The following is a 16,734-nucleotide window of genomic DNA, read 5'->3' as shown; positions in this document are numbered from 1 at the left end:
GAAGAACAGTTATGGCGGTTGGCCATCCAATTTTGATGAGCAACTACGCTTGTACAGCATCTCCCAATCCCCATCCCCCCCTTATATGCACACCCTTCCGAGCCCTTTCATTCCCCCAATCGCTTATTACTTTTACCCATATCGATAGTCTATCTATCACAGTCACCAACCAAGCAATCAAAATTTCATCTCCGATCACACAGCTGCGTCAGGTGCCGTTCATACGTGGTTTGCCACATGCATATATATATATATATATATATATATATATATATATATATATATATATATATATATATATATATATATATATATGAATATATGTGTATATATATGTATATATGTGTGTATTATATATATAAATATATATATAGGTAGGTAATAAAACGTACATAGAAACTTCATTTCAAATTGTCAACACGTTGCTTTATGGTACCTCTTATGATATGAAGTAAAATACAATAAGTTATTCTGAAATCACTGCCTGTTCTTTTAACATTAAAAAATGGACAACACTGATAACGTTAATGCAATTTTAGATAGTGATGGCCACAATCAGTCTTTCATTATCATCCTGCTTAGTTACTCATTGGACGGGTGGGTACCGTTCTCAGCTAGCACTCTGCTGGGCCCGCGTTCAATTCTTCGACCGGCCAATGAAGAATTAGAGGAATTTATTTCGGGCGACAGAAATTCATTTCTCGCTGTAGTGTGGTTCGGATTCCACAATAAGCTGTAGATTCCGTTGCTAAGTAACCAATTGGCTCTTAGCCACGTAAAATAAGTCTAATCCTTCGGGCCAGCCTTAGGAGAGCTGTTCACCAGCTCAGTGGTCTGGTTAAAATAAGGGATACTTATCATCCTGGTTGACATTTCCTTCATAAGACACTTTCCCCTCAGAGTGGATGGGGGCACCTTAGCCCTGTATTTATCATTGTCTTTATGAGTGTACGTTTCTGCACTTTCCACCCTCATTGCGACCCCCACAGTCGACAAACCACCAGGTACATCACTGACTTTTTGGTCAATTGATGAACAATGAAATTTAACATGATCCGCCTAAAAATGTCTGGCTCGCTTTTGAATCAAACCAGGAACTTCCCACTACCGAGGCAAGCCCTGAATAGTCATGGGTAATCAGTATTATGATGATCACCGTCAACCATGTCAAACATGAAACTGGCCAGTGACCACTGGCTAAAAGGGACGTTTTGAAGGTCATTTCAGACACAGATACACCGCCAGTTAATTTCACTGAAAAAGAGTGGTAAAATATTCAACTCGTTTCTTCACAGCTCACGGACGCAGTAATTACACCGATTTCATCACGACATGAAACTATTGAAATAATTAAAATTTCATACTCTTTCCATTACCTAACAATTAGTTAACAAAAACAAACTTTTCACTTGACTAGTATAACCGGAAATTCAAAAGCAAGGACAGAATAACAAATAACAAACCCAGTTAAACGTAATTTTCATCTGAGGATAATAATCGTCAAGGTAGACCGAACGAAGAACAGCTCAACAGACCCAAATGCGTAAACTTAACGGGAGTCCAACGGAAGATAATCGAAGTGAAACCCTCTTCCCTCGTCCGCTTCCTAATTACCACAGTCAAAGTAAGAATCTTGCAGAAAACACTGGCCCAATATAGCAAAACCTTTATCAACCACACAAGCCATTTCGAAGTAGATTTCTACCCGAATTGAGAGTGAGTGCTCGCCAAGCTCCAACTTATTAAAGGGAGGTGTCCAATAATGGCCGATAACGATGTGTCACTGTGGAAGCATATTATGATGTGGCTGTTTGGTCACGTGATACCGAAATGAGCAAGGAAGGAACAATGGGATGTGCTGTGGTTTGATGATACTGGGAGTAAAAAAAGGCTGAATTATTGCACAGCCATAATTTCTAAGGATGAAACCAAGACATTCACGTTCCAATGCTTGCTTAAAGGGAAACAGGTTCGAATTCTAGCGGGGTCAGATGCACTTGTCGATCAAAATTTCCCTTGGGTGTAAGTTATTACGAAGGTTTAGTAAATTCGATAATTGGTAATATTTGAGGCTTAATATTTCCGGGTATAAAAAACCACGCGCCTTCAAGTGACAAAAATTCACACACACATACACACACATATATATATATATATAATATATATATATATTCACTACATATACACACACACGCACACACACACATACGTATCTGCTTATGCACGCATACTGACGATCACATTTTTCTTTGCGAATACAGGAATAGATTTTGAAAGGGTTGTGGGAATTGCAACCCTTCCCTTGCGTAAATACACTGCATATAATAGTAGGACATCGCCTCCAGCAGGTTCCCCCTTTTGAACGGATAATGGCCGCTATTTTGTTACATATATATATATATATATATATATATATATATATATATATATATATATATATATATATATATATATATATATATATATATATATATATAAGATCAGAGAGAGATATAGATATATATCATCATCAGGTCACAATATATATATTTTAAATAAGATCAATGTAAAGCTGGCAGATTTTCATCATCACCAAAGCAAATAAAATATAAAAAAATTTTAAATAATGTAAAAACGGTAAAAATAGTACTATTTGCAACGCGTAAGGAACAAATGGACAATTGAGAAGATTAAGGGCAGTCTAATACTAATCGCCAAGATAAATCCAGCGTAGGCCTACTTTTTGTACTTCTCTGGGCTTTTGATGTAACAGTTATAGCCAGTCATTGAATTATTACTGGTTACTGATTAACATTTAAAATTTACGTCCCCAATTTGCATTTAATTTATTATTCTCCTAACTCATAAAACTCCAATCATATACAAATTCAAAAGGAAATGGATTCAAGTTTCCACAAATGTCGCGTATCAAGACTGAGAACAGAACAATTTCCAAAATTTTCAAACAGTGAATTTCAAAAAATTACTGCAAATATGCCAGTTAACGTTATACCATACCGAGCTATCCAGTCTTTTTTTTTTTTTTTTACACTTTTCACAAGATAATATCGGTTATTAAGAACATTATTAACAAAACGGACAAAGTCTTATACTTCCGCTAAGGATATTAATCTGCTGCTGAAAATGCGCAATTGCTGAGCTTTTGGGACGAACCGATTTCCAGCCACGATACTTTCTGAAGTGGATAAGTCAGTCTTATTTCCCAGGGGATTAGCAAAAGCCAAAGTGGATTTGCTTGACCAAGAGGGCTTCGAACCCTTGAATTCCTCTCTCCAATAATATTTAGGCGGATATGGGTAAGTTTCGGGTAAGCTTAACCTGACACCCCATAGACGTCAGGAGTCGATTGCACACCCGTCACACGGACAGTCAGTGTAGTGAACCCTGTTTCCGAAAATTGAATAAACCAGGACCCACTGTATGGGTGGGTTCTGAGGTCAACATTAACAGAGACGTAAAGGTTACCGCAAGTGACATGACGTAGTCCCAGCTGCGGAATTTACAGTCAGCTCTAAACAAAGTAAACTACAGACGTAGAGGTATACGAGTCTTCGTCACTAGAGAATACAAACGCACCTATCAGTGTGTATCACGAACGAAAAATATGGATACAAGGTATAAAAATACTAATATAAAATATTATATTATAATATAAAAATTAAACATATTTGTAATAAAAAAATATGAAAAAAATATATAAAATCCAGAAGAGTGGTACTATGCATGGCATACTGAAGTCAAGGCAGAGTGGCAGACATGATTCACGAATATCTGAAGCTAACGTCGTCCGTGGAGTTCTTCCTTGAATAAATATAAAGCAATCACTGTAAAACCGACCCGAGATATTGCTGCTGGAAAGAGAGAGAGAGAGAGAGAGAGAGAGAGAGAGAGAGAGAGTTAAGACGTTTCTCATTTTCATAACGGCTAATACATCATGACTAAGGAACTAATGCAATACCTGATATGCGAGGGCCCTTACGCACGGACACGAAACCACACCCGGATGTATTGTATATAAACATATCTCATACAATGCAGCTTCCATGGGATAAGTATCCGACCCAAGGATACAATAGGGGGGACCATTTCATCACATATATGGCTAATGAGTATCCGTGGGAAACACCTGAACTCTCCCCGCGAAGGTATAGTGGCTCCTTTGCCGCAGGAACATAAGGACGCGTTTCCCTTGTCAATCAAGGAAGTCTCGGCGTAGTTAGGGTCTGGGCGCTTAATCTACTAGATTGCGGTATGCAATTAATATCGTTATGCAAAGACTTACGAGGGAATTTTACCAGAGATTTGTTTGAATGCCCCCTCAGCAAATTGCTCCATGCTTTTCTGGATGGGAAGATATACAGTAATACACAGCGTATACTGAAGGGAAAATAAGACCCTGGGTAAGAAGCTCTAAATTATAACCCCCGTAGGAAGGTAGTGCCGTCAGTGCACCTCATGCGGTGCGCTGTAGGCGTTACTTGGGGTTTTTTGCAGCATGCCTTCGGACCCTAGCTGCAACCCCTGTCGTTCCTTTTACTGTACCTCCTTTCACATTCTCTTTCTTCCGTCTTACTTTCCACCATCTCCTAACAACTGATTCATAGTACAACTGCTTTGAGGTTTTCCTCCTGCTACACCTTTCATACTTTCTTACTGTTCATTTCCGTTTCAGCGCTGAATGACCTCATAGGTCACGGTGCTTGGCGTTAGGCCTATGTTCTATATTCAATTCAACTCTAAATTATAACACGCAATGGAATATAATAGAATATACAACTCAGGCCGAAGGCCAAGAGCTGGGACCTATGAGGTCATTCGGCGCTGAAAGGAAAACTGAGAGAAAGGTTACAAAGATGTAACAGGAGGAAAACCTCAAAGCAGTTGCACCATGAAACAATTGTTAGAAGAGGTTGGAACTACGGTGGAAGAAAGAGAATATGAACGGAGGCACAGTAAAAGGAATGAAAGGGGTTGCAGCTACGGGTTGAAGGGACGCTGCAAAGAACCTTAAGCAATGCCTACAGTGCACCGCGCGTGAGGTACGCTGACGGCACTTGCCCCCTACGGGGATAACAAGCAATGTTTATATATGATTTCTGTGTGTAACTTCATGTTTAAATGAGATTCGTTTAGCGAAACGTCAGCCTCTGTCTCACCAACTGGCCCTAATCTGGACGGTAGGCAAAGTCACTCAAGACGACACTTCCCGTCTCTTCAATGTCCGTCATTTTTGACGGTCTCTCACTCAACTGGCAATAATTACATTTAGATAAATAGAAAAAAAATCACTCATCGAGATCGTTTTACACGGAAAAAAATCTACGGTAAACTTCGGGTCGGGAACAATAGATGATTAATGACTTGATGAGTCACAGGAAATGATTAATGACGATTGATGAATCGCCAGAAATTCTGGATGAAAAAATTGAAAAGTCCGATTGCGGTCGCCCACTAATGCTTCAATGTCCGTCAAAATTTTTCCATGATCTCGGTCTTCAGAAAACATTTTTTAATTCAATGCAAGTATACTTAATCATAAATATATATATTTTCAATGTTGCCTTGTAATACGTATATCCTCCTATAATTTTGACATTTACTTTTTCATGTGTTATGTTTAATGAAGTAATGGTTGTTGAACAAGTTTGACATCAGATCTCAAAAGTAAATGATTAAATACAATTTAAATTGTTGTTATAATTTTAATAGTAACATTTAGAACGAATAAATAAAAAAAATCACTACCAAAAACTCATTTCAGATCAGTTGAGATAAGAGAACGCTTTGTTTTGGGTTAGCGATGACAGATAAAAAAAACGCCAATTCGTCCCATACGGGCTCAAACTGTTGTTGCATGCGTTGTTTGAGTCACGTACGCCACTTTGAAAAGAATACGTGTCCTGAGATGATTAAAACGTTTTGATGACTTGATTGATCTCGCACCCAAAACGCTTTAATGTCACAGCTTCTTTAGTATCTCGAAAAATGATTAATGACGATTGATTTCTGAATCGATTTGGTTCCATATCTCTCTCTCACTCTCTCATTCCTAATTAGAAGATTCTGGACGTAAATTTTTGAAAAACTTTTGAGATCTGAATGAAAATTTAGTCCGATTGCGGTGTGTATTGTGTAACGCAGCTGCAGCGTGATTTACAGAGGTTTTCACAAGTTGTGTAACTAATTGATACCATGGTATGATAAGTTAGGAGGTTATGCTGTGATAAGTTAGAAATTTTGGTTAAATCATTATTGATAAATCTTACGTGTATTTTTGTGTGTTTTTCATCGCTTTTCACATTTTTATTTTGTGATTTTTATTTACATAAAAATATTTCATGTTAATTTAACCATGATCTAACATTGCGAGACTTGCATATAATTGATTTCTTTTAACTTGATCAATTCTTATAGTTTAAATTTTCTTGATTAATTTAAATTCATAAAGTTTTGTTAATTAGTTTTGTTTCAAATTTAATTCATTGATTGAGTGTTGTGTTAATTTCAAGTAAAGGTAAATTTTTCAGATTGTGAATTCTTGTGAATTAATTTAAAACTTTGAATCTGAAAATAAATTTTTGTATAACATTTTTAATCATTATTGATATGAATATTGATTGTGTGTGCATATGATATATATAATTAAGACCAGGGAAACAGTTATTTTTTGATATATATATATATATATACCTCACACATATTCATATTTGATTTTTCAAGTGATTGATAAATAAGTTTTTCTCTAAGGGATCACTGTGTATATATTAATACAGGTATCTGGCTGAAGTAATCAATCTTGAGATTATATAATAACCAGGTATATATATATATATATATATATATATATATATATATATATATATATATATATATATATATATATATACATATATATATATATATATATAATATATATATATATATATATATATATATAATGTGTGTGTGTGTGTGTGTGTGTGTGTGTGTGTAGTCTAGAACAGCGAACCTGATAATCTTGTCAAGAATAGCGATCCCTGCTGTGAGTGGGTTCGCTAATATATATATATATATATATATATATATATATATATATATATATATATATATATATATATATATATATAGAATCTACTGGTCGCTTTTATTAGTTGTGCATGTATTCATAACTGCCAAAACTACTCAACTTCTTGACTTCACACTTTTTGGACATGCTCATCACTACAAGCCTAATATCCCAGTTGTGAATTAATGAAGACACCTTTCGTCCATTAGCTCGTCTTCGTTGGAACCTCTCGGTCGCCGGATCGAATCCTGCCAGAGAATGTGAACATTTCTTCATTATTTTCCAACTTGGACAATAGGCTTGTAGTGATAAGAGTATTTTATTCACCTTTACGAGTTAATCATCAGGGTAACAGTTACTTAACTGCAGTGCAGCGACTGCCAGTGATTTCAGCAATATTCTTCTTTCAAGCATGCTGTTGGGGCTTTGTAATATGGACTAAAAAATTCAATATTGCTTTAAATAGACAGTGTCTCTGACTATGCTGTAGCCTTAGATGTAACAGCACCATCTGGCTCAGAGAGGACACAGGCTCAGGTTACAGAATTGGCAATGCTTGCTTTATGGTTCCACCCGACTCGTCACCTTTCTCAACCCTACAGTTATTCAATTATTTGCGGGATATTGCATTTGGTGGTAAACCTCCATCAGTGGATTGGTAATAGTCTTCACAGGGGCAAGTGTGTTCTGGGACTCATCACTTCCGAGAATAAATGATGTTTAGGAACGCTTGTAAGTGGGAAACATTTAACAGTTGGGCAGATAGGTATATGTTGAATTGAATTGAATTAAATATAGAATTTAGACCAAAGCCCAAGCACTGGGACCAATGAGGTCATTCAGCGCTGAAACGGAAATTGACAGTAAAAGGTTTGAAAGGTGCAACAGGAGGAAAACCTCGCAGTTGCACTATGAATCAATTGTTAGGAGAGGGTGGAAAGTAAAATGCAAGAAAGAATATGAAAGGAGATACAGTAAAAGGAACGGAAGGGGTCGCAGCTAGGGGCCAAAGGCACGCTGCAAAGAACCTAAGTAATGCCTGCAGTGCCCCGCACGAGGCGCACTGACGGCACTAACCCCCTACGGGGAATAGGTATATGTTGTAAAAGTGATGGATAAATCGAGAAGAAGAATATGAACAAAAAACGAACAGATTCAAATGACGCTCAAAAAAAAAAAAAAATGGGGGCAAAGCAAGGGTGGTTTGCCACAATCACCCTCCGCGAGCTTTATTCGATACACCATCATCCTTCATGAGAGTTATTTGCGATAACAACCATTCATTATCATCCTCCACGAGCCTTACTTAAACGAACTTCCACTATCAACCTCATCATCAGGAAATTTTGGTTTTAGTGCATCATGCTCGTCGAGATGAGCATCAGAAGTCTCACCCTACTGACGAACCTCAATGGCACACTGCCAAGATATCTTTTTTTTTTTTTTTTTTTTTACTCAGCAAAACTGGAGACTGTTTTCCCAGTTTTGTTACGACTGTTGTTTGTCAGACATTCAAGGAAGGTAGTAGTGTACCTTAGCATGCAATGCACTCCAGTGTCATATACATATTATCTCATTTATATTTACTCTTTATTTTTTAGTTTTCTGTAAAAGAAAACTATTGTGCCGGCTTTGTCTGTCCGTCCGCACTTTTTTCTGTCCGCACTTTTTCTGTCTGCCCTCAGATCTTAAAAACTACTGAGGCTAGAGGGCTGCAAATTGGTATGTTGATCATCCACCCTCCAATCATCAAACACACCAAATTGCAGCACTCTAGACTCGGTAGTTTTTATTTTAAGGTTAAAGTTAGCCATGATCGTGCTTCTGGCAATGATATAGGATAGGCTACCACCGGGCCGTGGTTAAAGTTTCACGGGCCGCGGCTCATACACCATTACACCGAGACCACCGAAAGATAGACCTACTTTCGGTGGCCTTAATTATACGCAGTAGAGGCTGTATAGGAAACTCGATTGCGCAGAAGAAACTTCGGCGCATTTTTTACTTGTTTACTCTTCGTTTCTGTCTTCTTCCACATGGAACAAGAACAAGTTACCATGCTGTGACAGTGTTGGCTCAAAAATCAATAGTCTGTTGCTTACTTTGGTATCCCCTTAATATTATGAGCCAAAGGTTTTCTGGTTTCAGTATCTCTGCACTGAAGTACCATCCTATTTCCCGTCACTAGATATGGTCTTGACACACAGTCTATTCAGATTTTGAACGTGCTAAAATAAAATGTTGATCTTTTCCACACTTTGGTTATCAAGTGACTAACCAAATGTTATGTGTATGCAATATTGGATAAGTCTGACTCTCTTCTTGATGATTATACTCTGCTAACACAGAAAGTTCAGGCAATACGAACAGCTTTCAAAGCTCGTTTCATGAATTAAACCTCATTTGTTTCAATGCTGAAAGTTTATCATGTGAAATGAAGGCCATGGATGAAAACAAAAAAAAAAGTTCGTTAAATGTAATAAAATTCATGGAATTCTAGTTCATCAAATCAAATAAACTCATATGGATGACAGGTAAATTTCGTAATATCAAATAAAACATCAGGGGATTACGGCGAAAGTTTGTCATATATAAAAAAACCATCGTAATTAAATCAAAATCTTGTCATATCAAATAAAACACAGGGGAATAATTCGTTTCAAATAAAATTCTGCATGTATAACAGACTTATGCTATCTTGCATGTATAACACACTTATGTTATCCTGCATGTATAACAGACTTATGTTATCCTGCGTGTATAACATACTTATGTTATCCTGCGTGTATAAAAGACTTATGTTATCCTGCATGTAAAACAGACTTATGTGTAACATAGTTACGTTATCCTGCATGTATAACATACTTACGTTATCCTGCATGTATAACATACTTACGTTATCCTGCATGTATAACATACTTACGTTATCCTGCATGTATAAAAGACTTACGTTATCCAGCATGTATAACATACTTATGTTATCCTGCATGTATAACATACTTATGTTATCCTGCATGTATAACATACTTACGTTATCCTGCATGTATAACATACTTATGTTATCCTGCATGTATAACATACTTATGTTATCCTGCATGTATAACATACTTATGTTGTCCTGCATGTATAACATATTTATGTTATCCTGCATGTATAACATACTTATGTTGTCATGCATGTATAACACTTATGTTATCCTGCATGTATAACATACTTATGTTGTCCTGCATGTATAACATATTTATGTTATCCTGCATGTATAACACAGTTATGTTACCCTGCATGTATAACGTAAGTTCATTAAATCAAATGGAACTCTCATGGATGACAGGTAAACTTCGTGATATCAAATAAATCTGATATGTATAACATAACAGCATGAAAGTTTGCATGTATAACATAAAAAAACCATGGTAATTAAATCATAATCTTACCATATCAAATAAAACACAGATTCTGCATGAATGACAGAATGCATGTATAACATACTCGTTAACATACAAATAAAATTCAAATAACATACATTATCCTGCATGTATAACATACTTATGTTATCCTAACATACATGTTATATAAACAGACTTATGTTATCCTGCATGTATAACATACTTAGATGACTTATGCTTATCCTGCATGTATAACAGACTTATCACCATGTTATCCGTTATCCTGCATGTATAACAGACTTATGCTATCCTGCATGTATAACAGACTTATGTTATAACATACTTACGTTATCCTGCATGTATAAAAGAGACTTATCCAGCATGTATAACATATCCTGCATGTATAACAGACTTATGCTATACTCCATGCATGTATAACAGACTTATAACATACTTATGTTGTCCTGCATGTATAACATATTTATGTTATCCTGCATGATAACATGTTATCACCCTGCATGTATAACGTAAGTTCATTAAATCAAATGGAACTTCATGGATGACAGGTAAACCTGTGATATCAAATAAATCTGATAATTAAGTGCGAAAGTTTGTCTATAAAAAAAACATGAATTAAATCATTATATATCAAATAAAACCTGACAGAATGCATGTATGACATACTTATGTTATCCTATGTATAGCTATCTGCATATAACAGACTTATCCTGCATGTATAACAGACTTATGTTATTATCTTGCCTGCATGTATAACAGACTTATGTTATCTTATGTTATGCTATCTTGACATGTTATAATAGACTTATGTTATCTTGCATGTATAAGACAGACTTATAACAGACTTATCTTGACTTATGTGTATAACAGACTTATGTTATCTTGCATGTATAACAGACTTATGTTATCTTGCATGTATAACAGACTTATGTTATCCTGCATGTATAACAGACTTATGTTATCCTGCATGTATAACAGACTTATATTATCCTGCATGTATAACAGACTTATTTTATACTGCATGTATAACAGACTTATGCTATCCTGTGTGTATAACACTTATGTTATCCTGCATGTATAACAAACTTATGTTATCCTGCATGTATAACACAGTTATGTTATCCTGCATGTATAACACACTTACGTTATCCTGTATGTATAACACACTTACGTTATCCTGTATGTATCACATAAGTTCATTAAATCAAGTGGAACTCTCATTGATGACAGGTAAACTTCGTGATATCAAATAAATCTTACAGGGGGTAACAGCGGAAGTTTGTCATACACACAAAAAAAAAACCATGGTAATTAAATCAAAATCTTGCCATATCAAATAAAACTCAAGGGAATGACAGAATGCTCTTTATTTCAAATAAAATTTATGGAGAAGCAAAGAAAAGCTCGTCACAAAAAAAAAATAGAATATGCGCTGAAGTTGCTTCGGCGCAAACGAGTTTTCTGTGCAGTCGCTGCCGCGTATAATCAAGGCCATCGCAAATAGATCTATCTTTCGGTGGTCTCGGTATAACGCTGTATGAGCAGCGGCCCATGTAATTTTAACCACGGTCCGGTGGTGGTGGCCTATCCTATTTCGTTGCCAGAAGCACGATTATGGCTAAATTTAACCTTAAATAAAATAAAAACTGCTGGGGCTAGAGGGCTGCAATTTGGTATGTTTGATGGTTGGAGGGTGGATGACCAACATAGCAACTTGCAGCCCTCTAGCATAAGTAGTTTTTAAGATCTGAGGGCGGACAGAAAAAGTGCGGACGGACAGACAAAGCCGCCACAATATTTTTCTTTTACAGAAAACTAAAAACGCTCATGGAGATAACAGCTAAAACTCACAGGGCTCCAGGAAACCCTGCCATGCTAAATAAATCCCACGGGAACGACAGCTAAAGTTTGTCATGAAACATCACAAGGGTAACAGCGAAAATTATGTATATCAAACATAACCCATGGAAAATGACAGCGAAAGTTCGTCATATCATATAAAATTCTTGAAGATATCAACCAAAGATCGTCATATAAAAATAACTCGAGGGGATGATCACAGAGCTCGTCAAATGTATATAAAAAAAACTCGTGAGACTACAGAAAAAGGTCGTCATATCTTGTAATACTCACGAGAATGACAGAAAAAGTTCGTCATACAAAAAACTCATGCGGGCTCAGAGCAGCAAGAGCCCTTCGTATATCAAAGAAAACACAAAGGATAACAGCAAAAGTTCGGCATTTGAAACGATGATTACAGCAAAAACTCGTCGCGTCAAATAACACCTATGGAGATGACGAAGTTCCTCATAACAAATAACACACTTGTAGATACTAGCCAGGAATCATCATATAAAAATTCTCGAGGTGATTACAAAAAAAAAAAAAAATCTTGGTAACAACAGACAGAGCTAGTCATACCAAATAACACTCCTGGAGTTACCGACGAAAATTCGTTATATATCATCATATAACATCAAAAGCTCGTCATACCAATGCGAATGACAATGAAAGTTCGTCATATAAATATAAAACTTAATATAAAATAAAAAATAGTGAAAGTGGTAGGAAAAACTTTCACTATTTTTATGTTGTTTTATTTTTATATGACGAACTTTTGTTGTCATTCCCATTGGTTATATTGATATGACGAGCTTTTGATGTTATTTGATGAGATATCTAACGAGCTTCTGTCAGTATCTCCAGGAGTATTATTTGATATGACTAGCTCTATCTGTTGTTACCACTTGCGGATCGGGGGTGGCCACCTGAGCACGTGCCCCCCCCCATGAAAAATAATGACAAAATAGCAATGTTGAAGATTTAGATGATAATAACAACAAAGAGAAATATAAAAATGGAAAAAATATATGATAGAAATAAAATAGAGAAAAAAATAATTATATAAGTATATACATATTTGTATATGTATATATGTATATATATATGTATGTATACATATATATATATGTATATGTATACATATATATGTATGTATGTATATGAAAATTTTTCTGGATCCGCTAGTGGTTGTTACCAAGATTTTTTTTTTATCACCTTGAGATCTTTTAATGACAATTTCTGGCTAGTATAGTCATGAGTGTTTTTGTTATAAGGAATTTTTGCTGTTATTCTTTTGTGTTGTGTTTGACATAAAGAGCTTTTGCTTTGATCCCCCATGAGTTTTTTATCTGACGAACTTTTTCTGTCATTCCCATGGATATTAAAACATATGACGAGCCTTTCCCGTAGTCCCCACGAGTTTTTTTATATATGTGACGAGCCTCTGCGGTCATCCCCTGAATTATTTTTATATGACGGTCTTTGGTTGGTATCTCCAAGCGTTTTATGATATGACGAACTTTCGCTGTCATTTTCCATGGGTTACTTTTGATATGAATAATTTTCACCGTGATAACACCAATTGGTAGTCATATCAAATGCAACTCACCGTGTAACCCGTGTAGCCGCAAAAACTTTACATAAATAAATCATCAAAAGTTCCTTATTAACAAATAAAGGAGAACAGCGAAAGTTCATTATATCGACAGGCCATGGACGATGACAGAAAAAGTTCGTTACATAAAACCATGAAACAAAGTTCACGAAGGTTAACGATGATAGTATGCTTTATCCTACTGTTTTCTTTACCTTTTACGTTTGTTTATCAGGTCCCTGAATCGCTTCTTGGAAAGTCTTAATATCATATCATTATGGAAATATTCTATATCCATCGCCGTCTCTGACCTGTGGCAACTCTTTATTTCCTCATATAAAGCGTTTAAGCACCTCAAAGTCACTCTATTTTTAGTCCTTTTTCTTATATGACACGTATAAAAAATCGCAGTACAATCCATCGTTACGTGATTACCACAATTACCGAAAACTGTCGTCATCTTTTAACTTACTTTTCTTCGATATGACCACCTAGTTCTTCATTGGAGGGGTGGCTAGAGCTCTCGGTTGGCACGCTGTTGGCCCAGCGTTCGAGCCTCCAGTTGGCCCAATGAAGAATTAGAGCAATTTATTTCTGGTGATAGAAATTCATTTCTCGTCATAATGTGGTTCGGAATCCACAATAAGCTGTAGGTCCCTTATTTTTTCGATATGACCACATCAAATAGTAAAAACTGGTCAGTACATGAGCTTTGTCGTCATGTCTTACGTATCCCGTCGCAACATAACTTAGGCTATTTTATCGTGAATAGCCTTTCGAATTTCGAAATCACATTAAATTTTAGCATGCTGTGGACATTCCCACCCGCGGAAGGTATCTTAAATGCAGATTTATCTTTTACACAAGGGATTTACTGCAGATAACAGTTTCTGTCAAATAGTGCATCAACCTCAACGTCTCCCTTAACAACAATATTACAAACTAATTTTGGCATTGAATTGAATGTAGAATTTTGGCCGACCTATGAGGTTATTCAGCGCTGAAAGGGAAATTGACAATAAAAAAGGTTTGAAAGGTGTAACGGGAGGAAAACTATACGTTAAGTATATCTTAGTTTAACCAGACCACTGAGCTGATTAACAGCTATCCTAGGGGTGGCCCGAAGGATTAGATTTATTTTACGTGGCTAAGAACCAACTGGTAACTAGCAACGGGACCTACAGCTTATTGTGGAATCCGAACCACATTATGACGAGAAATGAATTTCTATCACCAGAAATAAATTCCTCTAATTCTTCATTGGCCGCTCGGAGAGTCGAACGCTGGGCCAACAGCGTGCTAGCCGAGAGCTCTATTCACCCCTCCAATGAAGAACTAGTTGCACTATAAAACAAATGTTAGGAGAGGGTGGAGGAAAGTAAGATGAAGAAAGAATATGAACGGAGGTACAGTAAAATTAATAAAAGAGGTTGCGGCTAGCGGCTGAAGGGACGCTGCAAAGAACCTTAAGTAATGCCTACAGTGCACCGCATAAGATGCACTGACGGCTCTATCCCCTTACATGGCAAATAATTTTTAGTTTTTGTTCCCTATCGCAAATTCAACAAAAACCACTGCCAATATGAACATAGCCTGTATCATCTTCTGAATATCTTGAAGTATATTGGAAACCTCACGTTTCTTCTTACTGATTTTAATAGACTAAGGATTTACCGCCATAAGACCCACTTTCAATTAGGTGCAGTCATCTTCCTCAGCTCAGCTTCCATTAATTCAATTTTTTCACGAGTTCATTAAAATGGTGACAAAGAATGGCCATTATATCGAGGTTCATGGAGAATGATCGCATAAGTTCGGTGCATACAATGAATGATGGCAGCAAAAGTTCCAGATATCACAAATGACTTTTCAGAGAATATCAATGGACGTTTTTATAAGGCTCATGTAAGATGACAAGTGATGTTTCGTTACGTCAAATTAACTGGTCAAAATAATCACATCAAAAACTGAAAATAGTTAGTCCTAAAGCAGACAATCTTTATAGGTTTTCCCTGTGTTTACAGGTCCTTGTTACGCTTTAGAAGGCGACATTTCTATACATGTATATACACACACACACACACGCGCGCACACATATATTTATATATATATATATATATATATATATATATATATATATATATATATATATATATATATATATATATATATATATATATATATATATATATATATAAATTATATATATATATATATGCTTAAATTATTACTTTTTTTCGTTTGTTCGAGAAAACGCCTTGTTGCGTGCGATCAATTAAAAATAAATATTATTCCACTCAAATTTCTCGATACCGTCACTATTAAAATATTTTTAACGATCCCCTGATTTACATTTTCAGCTCAGATTTCCAACAATGAATTATAAAATGATGAACACATCTCTGTCCCACTGCTTTCCAGACGGACGCCACTGGGTGCTGCCAACAGGGGAGCTTGTCATTCAGAACATCACGCCCACAGACGCCTACACCCGCGTCTCTTGCACAGCCAGCCACGCCTTCGATCCAACGCCCAGGACCTCCAACGTTGCGAGAGTTATTGTCACAGGTAAGAGGAAAAATCGGTAATTGTCACTGATACGTTTCGGGGAGAACTTATTGGGATCGCTTTCACATGCAAGGGAAGGGTTTCAGCACGAGGCATGGGTAAAGCTCAGGGCAATTTCAAACGGTCTTTTTCCATGGCAGACAGTGGACAGAACAAGAGATATTTCCATATGTACGAAGAAAGTTAACAAGTCCCTTTCACGTACCGAAAGGTGAGAGGGGTAACTAAACAAGTCACTGTCACACGTACGGATGCGTCCACACTACAGCATAAGTTAAGTA

The 16,734-nt window shown here is 36.3% G+C and overlaps 1 protein-coding gene across 1 annotated transcript in view; it reads left to right on the top strand.

The window, feature by feature from the left end:
• The window catches only part of LOC136848783 (cell adhesion molecule Dscam2-like), a 351,367-nt gene that overhangs the window by 201,864 nt on the left and 132,769 nt on the right, over window positions 1-16,734 (top strand). The window contains 1 exon segment of the mRNA XM_067121377.1: window positions 16,307-16,453. Coding sequence (XP_066977478.1) covers window positions 16,307-16,453 — 147 coding nt within the window.

Source organism: Macrobrachium rosenbergii, chromosome 19 (genome assembly GCF_040412425.1).
Source record: "Macrobrachium rosenbergii isolate ZJJX-2024 chromosome 19, ASM4041242v1, whole genome shotgun sequence".
Taxonomy (NCBI): Eukaryota; Metazoa; Arthropoda; class Malacostraca; order Decapoda; family Palaemonidae; genus Macrobrachium; species Macrobrachium rosenbergii.
This window is presented reverse-complemented; position numbering and strand designations above follow the sequence as displayed.